We start from the raw sequence: 11,724 nt of genomic DNA, 5'->3' as shown, positions 1-11,724 counted from the left end.
CCTTTCTGAGCCGTGTCTGTCAGCTCATCCTCCCTTTCTGAGCCGTGTCTGTCAGCTCATCTTTCCTTTCTGAGCCGTGTCCGTCAGCTCGGAAAGAAACGGGAATAACATAAACTGGAGACAGAATGCTGTTTTCTGTTCGGAAAATAATATTTCATCGCTGTGAAAATAAGACTTCAGTATTTCCCTGAATGTGGAAGAAGATTCAGTCCTCCACAAAACAGAACTTTTAATGAGACAGGCAGAAACTCAGAGTAAAAAGTAAGTCTCAGACAAACGATCAGTCGGATCAGAACTTCTTGACCCGTGTGCAGCAGCAGGTTCTGATGGTTCTACAGGGTTTATGGAGGAGATATGAAGAGCTAAAAAGAGCCTTCACTTCCTGTTTGGCTGTGTGACCTCTGACCTCTGGGGGGATTTCAGAGAAAACCAGGAGGATTGTTTTGTAATTAAGTTACTCCACCTAAAAACTTTAAAGAAGATTATAAACCAGCATGGGGCAGGACATGATTTGGACAAAATTTGCTGCACTTTAAGTTAATTATGTCTGAATTTCATCATAATTTCACTTCATTTGTCACCAAACCTCAGAAACTGACTCTCATTTTCCTCACTGACCCAGCGAGCGGTACAGCTGCAGTCTGAGCTGCCAAGTTTGGAAAATCTGCACGGTTGTAAAACTGTATTCTAGGCCGTCCGCCGAGAACAGAGACCTTCCAGCCCTGGACAGATGGCCTCTGTCTCCTGCAAGGGTCTAAACAGCTCTGGACCTCTTCAGACGGGTTCAGCACGACTCTGAGACCATCTGAGATCAAAGTTAATGCACACATGAGAGGGATGAGACACCACAGCCCAGTCTGTGGACAGCCGTTTGAGCAGCATCTCATGGTTTAAAGGAGTTTATTCTCCCAGTTTGCATCAGTTTTCTGAGTTGGATGTTCTGGATAGGAAGGTGATCTGTAAAAGTTCCCTGTTAGTCTGAAAGTGAAAAGTAAACTTCTGAGACTGACGCTGAAACATGATCTGGTTAAAGAACATCTGATCAGTCTCAGCCCGTGTCGTGCTTCTGGCTGTGGAGACGTTTCCTGGCGCAGGTGGCCACCATAGCGGTGCTCATAATGAAATACTTGATGCGTGCAAACATGGCTCCCTGGTACTCACCCCGCTGGGCTGTTTGCTGTGAAGCAGCACCTCAGTCAACTGCTTCAGCAGCTCTTCCACACGTCTCATGAACTCCACAGATGGCCACCTCGGCGAGCAGAGGAGTTCCAGGGCTCGGGCCGCCACCTGGCAGGCCCGCAGCACCAGGTCGGGGGGGAAGCCCGGCGCGGGGGGGTTCCCGCAGGACGCCGCCACGCAGCGGAGGAGGTGGCACACGGTGTCGGCCAACACCGAGCCCGAGAGCCCATCGGGGCTGAAGAGCCGAGCCTCAACGCCGACACGGTGCAGGGCGCACAGCGAGAGCAGGAAGTGCACGTGGGGCCGCAGCGCCGCCCCCCCAGGGCTCCTGGGAGGATCCTGCAGCAGGAGGTCAGGAGTTTCTGAGTCACAGGACATGAGACTTCCTGGACCAAACAGATCCTGAGACAGGTCGTCCATGTTGTCCTCTGAAAGATTGAAACACAGAAATGTTTAAATTCATCTAAAGCAGATCTGCATCCGTGTTATCAGGAAGTTAACTCAGGTTCAGAAGAAGCTTTTAAACCCACATCTTTATATTCCTGACACATGAAGACTCTCTGAAACGCAGGAATGCATGTCACCCGCCGCCTCTCACACCAGAGTTTTCAACAGACAAAGATGAAATATCTCCTGAAAGGAACGTCCTCGTCTTTGTCCTCGGAGTGCTCCTGAGGGATCTGTTCAGCAAAGACAAACTGGACCTGCTTCGGACCCGGACACTGGTGGCTGAAGACATTATCACCCTATCTTGATGTAACCTCCACCCCCTCCACCCCCCTCCCACTGTAAGTCAGTGGACAGAGAAAAGTGAGGGTTTATACTATGGAGGAAATAACAGCAAAGCTAAAACTAACTATGGATTTCTTGAAGAAAAGGAGGAACCCACTGATAAAAACCTGGGACTGACATTATAACGTGTGAACTTTTGTGTTGTATTAAATTTACTTTAAGTATGTAAGCAAATGTTGTATGAGGAAAATGTTCCTCTGAACTGTAGAGAAAAGATTTATTGGGATTAGATTAGGAAATAATTAGGATTATTAGGATTAGATTAGGATACGATTAGTATTAGATTAGTATTATTAGGATATAATTAGGATGATTAGGATTATTAGGATATGATTAGGATTATTAGGATTATTAGGATATAATTAGGATTAGATTAGGATTAGATTAGGATGATTAGGCATTCAGCTCTGTTTTTACTGACGTTCCTGTTGAATTGTTTGATTTGGAGGTAACAGAACAGTGTTTGTAGCTGGATGTGCTAAATGTTAAACATGGAACAAGAATAAAATAATCTGTTAAAAATAATAATCTGGACGATGAAATATTTTGCTAACACACACACAGAGGTAAAAACATGATCTGCCTGTTGGCGGCGGGAGTCGAGCGCAGAAAGCAGCAGGTAAAGTCCTGTCCTCCTCCTCCTCACTCAGGTGTTTTAACACCTGGAGGCTTTTAGAAACGCAGCAGTCTGCTAAAGGAAGCGTGGGGTTCAGTTTCTTCCTCGGGGGTCCTGATGTTGAACTCTGACCCCAACAGATGCAGGAGGAGGGACTCTTTTCATGCAGCAGTTTCTGTGAATGCTGCTTTCAGGCCACCTGTCCAAACGAAGCTCCTAACGTCAGAAAACCACAGCTGGTGATCACACGTCTTAATAATCAACTAATTAGCCCATAAAATACTTCACAACGCTCCATCATCTCCAACATCCTCCCTGGGATCGGAACGCCAACCCGGACGGTTCTAATCGTATCTGGTGTCTCATGAAACAAATTCCACGTGTCTGACTCGGCTCCGTTACACCACCGTTCTGCAAATTGAAATGACTCTTTTTACATGCAAAATCATAAACATCAAACCTCCAGAGAAACACTTCCCACACCGAGGGAAAATTGTGCTAAATTACACTTTCACATTTCCTCTGTGTGATTTTCTCTGCAAGAAAATGGTTGTTGCTATGGTGCTGCAGAACCGCTGAAGGAATATAAAGAACCAGAGAGAGGCCGGGTCCAGTCAGAGCGCAGACGCAGCCATTTTCATACCAATATGCCTTTCAATTCCACTGCAGATTACCTCTCAGAGGCACGAACACAAAAGGTAAAGAAATATTTCTCTCATTTTAAAGGGCCACTAGGAAGCTCTGATGTTCCTAAAGTCTCTAAAAACAAATGTTTGGCCTGGAAATCAAACTTGCAGAGGTTGAAAATCATTATTCTGAGGAAGAATGGAGCCGATTTTCCACTTTTACCCTGAAGACGTCTCCCTGAAGCCTCAGAGCTTTTAGATTCAGGAGGAAAACTGTTTTATAGCAACATTATTTATAACGCTGTGGTTATTTATAGAATGTTTCAAAATAAAAGCCCTTTCCTTCACCTGTTTCAAAGAGTTACACATCAGGCTGTAAAAGTATTCACCCCCCTGGGTTACCATAAAACAGAGTCAAATATCTGAAGACAAATCTAACAATTGGAGACAAATTTCAGGAACTTTTTTGTTTAAAATCTTTATCTGTGATCCTTGAAACAGAAACCATCTTAAAAATCTGAACCATCACAACCGACGAGCCAAGATGGCCGCTACAGCAAATCAACCTTAGAAAACTGCTATGCTAATGTTAGCTTTAGCATACTTGCTGCTTTCAGCTGAGCTGAGCTTTGGTGTGGTGGTAACAGAGTGATGACGAGTCCAACTATCAAACGGTCATTTCTCATGATGACGAGTTTAACCCTCAGGTGTGAAGGCGGCGGGTGATAAGCATTCCTTTGAGTGATGCTGAACTCCAAACCAACCCGTTCAGGACACTGAGCTGCTTGGCCTCTTCCAGCAGGATCCTGTAAACACGAGCGATCATGTCTGCAGAATCTCTGGACCCACCTGAGCTCTCCTCCCTCTCAGTAAAGCCATCAGTAAAGATAAACTCTGTATTTTTATCAACTGTTTGTGTTTTAGCAGAAAACAGCCACTTTGCTGCTCGCAGAATTAATCAAACTCTGACATTTCAAGGTTGGACCCGGAGCAGAGCTCGTCCCTCGTTAAAGGCCCGATATCTTCACAGACTAAGCCCCACCTGCCGCCTCCGAGGCGCTCTTTGTGTTTGACGTCACCCTGGTGACGAGCAGCTCCTGTCGCAGCCTCAGCACCTCCTGCTGCAGCTCCCGGGCTTCCTGCCGCCACCCCTCGTCCCGCCTCCTCAGTCTACGGGCCAAAGCCTCGCCGTAGCCTCGGCCGCTCGCGCCGGGGGGCTTGCTTTTTATTACAGCCACCGCCACGGCAACTCTGGCTTTCACGAGGAGCCAGCTGGCCTGGCCCGCCCCTGGAAGGATGAAAGGAAGGGCAGAGATGAGAAAACTTCAGGCAGATACAGTCCTCCTTCCTGTAAGCCCGAACACTTCTACTCTTTCTCCGTTTCAGTCCCTGTTCCACTCTGACCTCTGACCTCATTCAGACAGAAAGACTCCTAAACTACAGGCATGAACCAGACAGAACAGACAGCTGAGCAAAGAACTACAGGAAAACTAAATTAGGATTTTGTTGTTTTAATTGGTTGACTGATCAGTAAATCGACCTCAACACGGAACCATTTTTAATTGTATCTTTAGGCATTTTGGTGAAACATTAAATCACAGCCGATTATTCAACTAATATTTAGTAGTTTTAGGAGATCAGTCACGTCTGAGTAAATGAAGGTAAATTTAGTTTTTAGCCCAGCTGAGCACAGGTCCAGGATGCTGAGGACTTCTTCCTGATCTACACCAGCTTCCTGTCTCAGGTCCAAAACTCGTCATTTAAAACTTACTTTCACTCCCTGGCCTCAGACTGAAAGCTTCTCCTGGAGGTTTACGTGTTTTTATTCTCGGTCTCAGCAGCACCGAGCACAGAACCAGAACCCCCCCACACACACACACACCTGGATCTGTGGCCACAGGTGAATGCCTATCACCCGCCTTCCATCCCTCAGAGCTCAGGGTTCGTATTGGGGAGGACTCTCACCTACTACCACACCACATTCCAAGGTTTGCTAATGTGGATTAGCTGTGACGGCCATCTTGAATCAAGTTGACATCCAATGTTTGCTTTCTTGGGGTTTTAATAAATTCTGTCCGGTGGTTCATGAGATATTTTACTAACAGATAATATCCTCCGGAGATAAAAAGTCCTGAAACAGACCTGAGGACATCAGTCTTCAGGGGGACACAATCTGTCTCTTTTCTTCCTCCACCTATTCTAAAGTCAGACAGAAGCAGCTAATATCTCATCTTATTGTCTTTAAAAACAAAACTGTTCATATTATTTATCAAAGGGAGGTAAATTAAAACCGGACTCTGGTAAACTACAGAAATTACCCACAGTTAGCTTAGCTGTATGCTAACACCAGAACTACAAACCTTACAGCTCATTTACCGCGTTATTTATTTAAAAACCCAAACAAACAAACAAACAAACAAACAAACACTAAAACTCGAGTGAAACAGGTAACTTTACCTGTTGGAAGGCCGTCGGGCTCCATTAGCCGAGCTAACGGCTTCAGGTGTTCCGCTGAAATCCGTCCCCCCGGAAGCCGCGGACTGGAAGAGACTGCACCCCGACAGCCATGTTTGGAAACAGTGACGTCAGATAAATCAAAGTTAAAAACAATCATTAAAGATCACGCTTGTCTTCTTTTCTAAACTCTTCAAAGAAGGAAGTAACCTTTCAGAATAAAAGTTTTATGTCCTTTTGTTCTGTCAGTCTTTGTTTCTGTTTAGAGTGTGGTGACGTCACTTCCTGTTGTGTTGGGCAGCACCTGTTGGAGGTGTTTCGGATTGGTTTCGTACACCTGTCACACCTGGACTGATGATTGTTTCTCACCTGTTTTCTGTTAATTATCTCAGATGCTGCTCTTCAGTTCTGAGTTTGCTTTTCTGTGTAAACATGAAAAACGGCAGGAAAAAAGTTAACTTTGACAGTTAAAAGGTTTTATTTTCACCTGCAGGAAAATGCAAATGTTATTTTTAAATCAGCGCAAAGAAAAAACAATTCAGAGTATAATTTAAAGATTCTTTTTGCCACAGAAACATTAACATTTACATTTTTCTACTTTCTGGGTTGGATTAGCATGAAGCTAATTTGGTGTAAATGAGCAGAATATGCGTGCAGCGGTGGTAACCTTTTCAGTTTCCTGAGTGACATTTTGAAGCGTCCTCGATGTGTTGAAACATGACTGACTGGTTCAACAGTAAAACCTCAGACTAATTATCTGCAGCAACACTCAGGATCTGTTCTGATGCAAATCTCAGTTTGTTTGTGAAGAGCAGCACTGCGCACCAATTTAAAATCTTGTTTTACAAAAAATAAACAAGTGTTTGGTTTGTTTAAGTGGTTTTTGAAAGAGCTCGGTTTAAGCGTTCTTTATTTCAGATGTTTTTCAGCCAGCAGACACTCAGATAAATTACAGCAAAAACGAAAACAAACACCCAAACAGCAGGAAAAACAAAGTTTGAAATCTTATTTCAAATAAATGAAAAGTAGCTTCGGGTCTCAGGGGGTTGATTACTTCAGATTTCAGTTTTCTGATGATTTTCATTTTGTTCAGAGGAGTTAAAACAGATTATAAACAGATGAATGAGAAACAAAATGATCCCAGAGAAATTAAATGGATCATAAACAGAAGCAAACTGAGCAACAAAAACCCAAAACAACAACGATGGGAAACTAAAAGATACAAGAAGAACCAAACGCAATTATTCAAAAACACGAAAAGAACAGATTAAATGAAAAGAAGAAAGTCAAACTTTAAATGTTCCAAAACAAACACAAAAATATTTCTTATGATGACGTGAAAATGTGAAACAGGAAGAGATTTCTAAATCAGCTAAAACTTTCAGAAATAGATTCAACATAAAACTGAAAACAGAGAGAACCCAGAGAGCTGAAATCTGCTGAAATCTGCTGAAACTGAAACATTACAGCTGAAAGAAACAACAACAGCTAAAGGCTAAAAGTAACAACAGCTGGCTAACAGCTAAACGAAGCAAAAGGCCAGCTAAGAGCTAAAGCAGCAAAAAAAGACAAAAATAGAGCCAGTGTCTGTCAGTGTCTGAAGGAAAGCCGGGGGTAACGTTCTAACATGGAACCAGAACCCAACATGAAAAGGAAAGAAGCAGAACTCTGAGCAGGTGAGGAACTCAGGTTGTTCCTTCACATGGAACCAGAACCCAACAAACTGGATGTGTTGGATCGAACAGGTTTAGACGGTCATCCTCCTCGGTTCCTGACAGTTTTCTGTCTTCTCTCATTGGTCGACACTGATGATTGTTTCATGTTTGTGTTCGGCAGCTTCCTGTAACCTCGCTAAACAGGTGTTAAACAAACACTTCATTAATCACAACAGCCTGCTCGGTAATTAAAACAGAGACGAAGCAAACAGAAGGAATGCTGGGAAACCATCCCAGACAGAGGGAGGAGGAGGGACAGGCATTTTGTTCTTCTAACACTTAGAAAACTTGCCAGCAGCAGGTCTCTTTCTAAAGAACAATAAAATAATTTAGACAGTTTGGTCTGCATGCAGATCAAACTAATTTATTTACAAAAATAAAAACAAAAGCTGACGTGGCAGCAAAACTAAACTAAGCACAGGAACAACCAAAAACAGAAGAGAAACAATAACCCAAAAACAAAACAAAAAACTTAAACCAAACCCAAACCCTGACAGGGTTTGAAAATGTCAAACTCTGAATAATTAGAAACGCAGGGAGCTGGAACTGCAAACAACTCGGCTTTTTATTTATATTTTAATAACAGCAGTTTGTTTCTAAAACAGAAACTTCCAAAGTGAAACACAGGTTCTGCAGAGAACCTGAGGTTCAGACAAACAGGAAGTCCAGGTTCTGCAGAGAACCTGAGGTTCAGACAAACAGGAAGTCCAGGTTCTGCAGAGAACCTGAGGTTCAGACAAACAGGAAGTCCAGGTTCTGCAGAGAACCTGAGGTTCAGACAAACAGGAAGTCCAGGTTCTGCAGAGAACCTGAGGTTCAGACAAACAGGAAACACAGGTTCAGACAAACAGGAAGTTCAGGTTCTGCAGAGACACTAATCCCCACATCCTTGTCCTCCCGTTTGTCCTCATGGACAACGACTGGAGAGACTTCAGGTAATAAAGGTTTAAGTGTCTGCATGTCACTTCAGCCAATCAACGAAATCTGTTTATTTCAAAGTTTCCAACATTTGCTGCGATTTAAAGGACTCCTGGCCTGCAGTGCTGCTCTCCGTGGTCCTGAACCTTCGTTCATTCTTCTGAGACCCTGTGGACCCGTTAATCTGTCTGCAGACAGAACCCCGAGGCTCCGTGACCCGACGGGGCATCTGAAGGAACCAGACAGGGAGGAGGAGGAGGATTGGAAGGAAATTAAAAAGAGGAAGAAGAGTCTGCAGCAGAGATGGAAACCAAACGATCAGGAGGCGTCTCTGTTAAACGTCTTCAGCACGTCTCAGAAACTGAGTTACAGATTCACAAAAAAATAAATAATCCCAGAATCAAAACCTGATTTCATCATCAACCTTTTTTCTTTGAAAGCTTCAGGATGAAGATCCAACATGACAGGAGGACGCAAAGACAAGAGGGTACTCACTGTACTAACAGAGTACTAACAGAGTACTGACAGAGTACTAACAGAGTACTAACAGAGGAGTACTAACAGACTACTAACAGAGGAGTACTAACAGAGGAGTACTAACAGAAGAGTACTAACAGAGGAGTACTAACAGAAGAGTACTAACAGAGGAGTACTAACAGAGGAGTACTAACAGAAGAGTACTAACAGAGGAGTACTAACAGAAGAGTACTAACAGAGGAGTACTAACAGAAGAGTACTAACAGAGGGGTTAGGGAGTTAATGAAAATAAATAATGTGGTTCAAATATGAAGATTTTTTAATTTAAATTTAATATCTAAAAAACTTGAAATGAAATGTAAATACTTTTATATTTTTTCCTGTTCTACATTAATTTTTACAGTGTGGAAGAAAAATGAAAGAATTAAAAGATGAAATATTAAAGTTTTGAATGACTTGTGAGAGAAAAGAATGTGAGGAATGTAAAACCTTCAGGTCTGAAGGTGAAATAAAGATAAAAAATATGAAAGTTTAGCAGTAATTCTGAGAGAAAGGAGAAAAAATTGGGGTCTGAAGGTGAACTCTATGATGTGTTTCTGTTGGAGGCGGAGGAGGAGGAAGAGGAGGAGGAGGGGGAGGAGGAGGAGGAGGAGGAGGCTGCGGTATAAAACCCGGAGTCACTTCAGCTCTGAAGTTGAGATGAGAGTCGCGCGCGCAGAGGACGGAAGCCACTCTTCATCCGGTTGTGGATGTGAGGATTCCGACATCCCATGATGATCTCTGCCTCCCCGGATGCTGTGCGCGGGACTTCCAGCTGCTGAGAGCGAACGCGCCGCGGATGGAGGGACGAAGATGAAGAAGAGGAGGCTCCAGGCTTCCTGCGGGACATGGACACGCTGTGGTGCTGCAGTGGAGGAGACGCGCGCGCGGCGGATCCGGGTCTCCCGTGAGCTCCATGAGGCGGGAATCTGACGGGGGAAGGTGGAGGGATGGAGGGACCGAGTCCTCCCGCCATCGGAAACCCGCTCAACATCTCCGGCAATGAGAGCCAGGCCAACCTGACCTCCGGGGCGCACGAGCCGGACTCCGGGCTGGGCTTCCAGGTGGTTCTGGCCCTGACTCTGGCCGTCATCACCCTGGCCACCACCCTCTCCAACGCCTTCGTCATCGCCACCATCTACCAGTCCCGGAAGCTGCACACCCCGGCCAACTTTCTGATCGGGTCCCTGGCGCTCACGGACCTGCTGGTGTCGGTTCTGGTGATGCCCATCAGCGCGCTCTACACCGTGTGCCAGACCTGGACCCTGGGCCAGGTGCTCTGCGACATCTGGCTCAGCTCGGACATCACGTGTTGCACCGCCTCCATCCTCCACCTGTGCGTCATCGCGCTGGACCGCTACTGGGCCATCACGGACGCGGTGGAGTACTCCAAGAAGCGCACCCCGGCGCGCGCGGCGGGCATGGTGGCCACCGCCTGGGTGATCGCCATCTCCATCTCCCTGCCGCCCTTCTTCTGGCGCCAGGTGAAGGCGGAGGAGGTGACGAGCTGCAACGTCAACACGGACCACATCTTCTACACCATCTACTCCACCTTCGGAGCCTTCTACATCCCCACGCTGCTGCTGCTCGCGCTCTACGGCAGGATCTACGTGGAGGCGCGGAAGCGCATCCTGAAGCAGGCGCGCAACAAGCCCGGGAAGAGACTCACCTCCGCGCGCCTTATCACCAACTCCCCCGGCTCCGTGGCGTCCACCACCTCCCTGAACTACGGCACCAACGACGCGTCTTCGTGCGGAGACACCACCACCTCCTCTGCGTGCCCCAACGCGAGCCAGGTGAAGGTGACGGTGTCTGACGCGCTGCTGGAGAAGAAGCGCATCTCCGCGGCGCGGGAGAGGAGGGCCACCAAGACTCTGGGGATCATCCTGGGAGCCTACATCATCTGCTGGCTGCCCTTCTTCATCTACACCCTGTTAGTGCCTCTGTGCGCCACGTGCTTCCACCCGGGGCTCTTTGACATCTTCACGTGGCTGGGTTACCTGAACTCCCTGATCAACCCCATCATCTACACCATGAGCAACGAGGACTTCAAACAGGCCTTCCACAAACTGCTGCTGAGGTCCAGGTGCTGCAGGCCCTGAGGAGGGACCCCACCCGACCCCCACCTTCACTCTGAAGTGACTGCTTAAGAACGTTACTATCTTACCTGCTGCAGATGGCAGCACAGGTTTGGAGAAAAGGAGTTGAACTCTGATCAGATTAACGAGCTAATGGCTAGTCTGAGAGGGGCCAAGAGCGATTTCTCACTGCAGTTATTTACGTACAAGTAAATAACTGATCTACAAGCACAAATAGAAGCAGCAGCTAGCTGTAGCACTTCCTGTATAAACCAAGACAAACTCAAACTTCAGCAAACAGACTTTTTAAAACAGGTTTGTTCTTAAAGTTTTATATATATGTGAATTCTCAGCCAACAGAAATAAAAACTTCTCTTACAGCTGAAGGAAAACAAGCTTTACTGCACAGAAATATTAACAATTAAAAGGTAAAATGTTCAACTTTAGCAGAAGCTGTGAGAGAAATATGGTATTCCTGCCTCAGAAGTGCTACAACCAGCTGCTGCCGCTGCTACAAAGGCCACAGAACTCCACCTAAACAACTGAAATACTGTTTAAATGAACGGCTGTAACATCTTTGAGCTTGAAGACGACAGAGATCCACTTTGGTCGTCGCGTCAGCTCTTCAGTCTGCTCAGAATCAAAACGTTTCTCTGAACTCAAAGAGCTATCTGCAGCAGGTAAGATATTAACCATTCAGAACTTTCTTTGTGGCTTCAGAAGGAGTTTTTACCTCACGGACGGAGCGGAGGAGCTGTGGATTAATTACCTTTAAACCAGAGGGGTTGAGTTGTGAGCGCAGTGACTCAGAGGAGCCACGTCCCCATCCT

General features: G+C 45.8%; 2 protein-coding genes across 3 annotated transcripts in view; one reads left to right on the top strand and one right to left on the bottom strand.

Annotated features, from left to right (window-relative positions):
- mei4 (meiosis-specific, MEI4 homolog (S. cerevisiae)) overlaps positions 1–5,908 on the bottom strand; it is a 31,381-nt gene extending 25,473 nt beyond the window's left edge. The window contains exons 1-3 of one of the 2 annotated variants that reach the window (XM_017439985.3): positions 5,671–5,906; positions 4,256–4,501; positions 1,162–1,607 (exon numbers count right to left, since the gene is read on the bottom strand). In XM_017439985.3, coding sequence (XP_017295474.2) covers positions 1,162–1,607; positions 4,256–4,501; positions 5,671–5,827 — 849 coding nt within the window. In that variant the 5' untranslated portion in view covers positions 5,828–5,906. Of the gene's footprint in view, positions 1–1,161; positions 1,608–4,255; positions 4,502–5,670 lie in introns of both variants that reach the window. The other variant, XM_025002480.2, reaches the window with a different exon arrangement.
- A 3,337-nt stretch (positions 5,909–9,245) lies between these two features.
- On the top strand, positions 9,246–11,718 carry LOC108250213 (5-hydroxytryptamine receptor 1B-like). The gene has a single exon (XM_017439984.3). The coding sequence runs from the start codon at positions 9,767–9,769 to the stop codon at positions 10,916–10,918; it is 1,152 nt and encodes a 383-aa protein (XP_017295473.1). The 5' UTR covers positions 9,246–9,766; the 3' UTR covers positions 10,919–11,718.
- Positions 11,719–11,724: the final 6 nt, after the last annotated feature.

Source organism: Kryptolebias marmoratus, linkage group LG19, assembly GCF_001649575.2.
Source record: "Kryptolebias marmoratus isolate JLee-2015 linkage group LG19, ASM164957v2, whole genome shotgun sequence".
Classification (NCBI taxonomy): domain Eukaryota; kingdom Metazoa; phylum Chordata; class Actinopteri; order Cyprinodontiformes; family Rivulidae; genus Kryptolebias; species Kryptolebias marmoratus.
This window is presented reverse-complemented; position numbering and strand designations above follow the sequence as displayed.

Excerpts from the sequence above, each read along its gene's own strand:
- LOC108250213 (XM_017439984.3), top strand. The coding sequence starts at position 9,767 with ATGGAGGGACCGAGTCCTCCCGCCATCGGAAACCCGCTCAACATCTCC.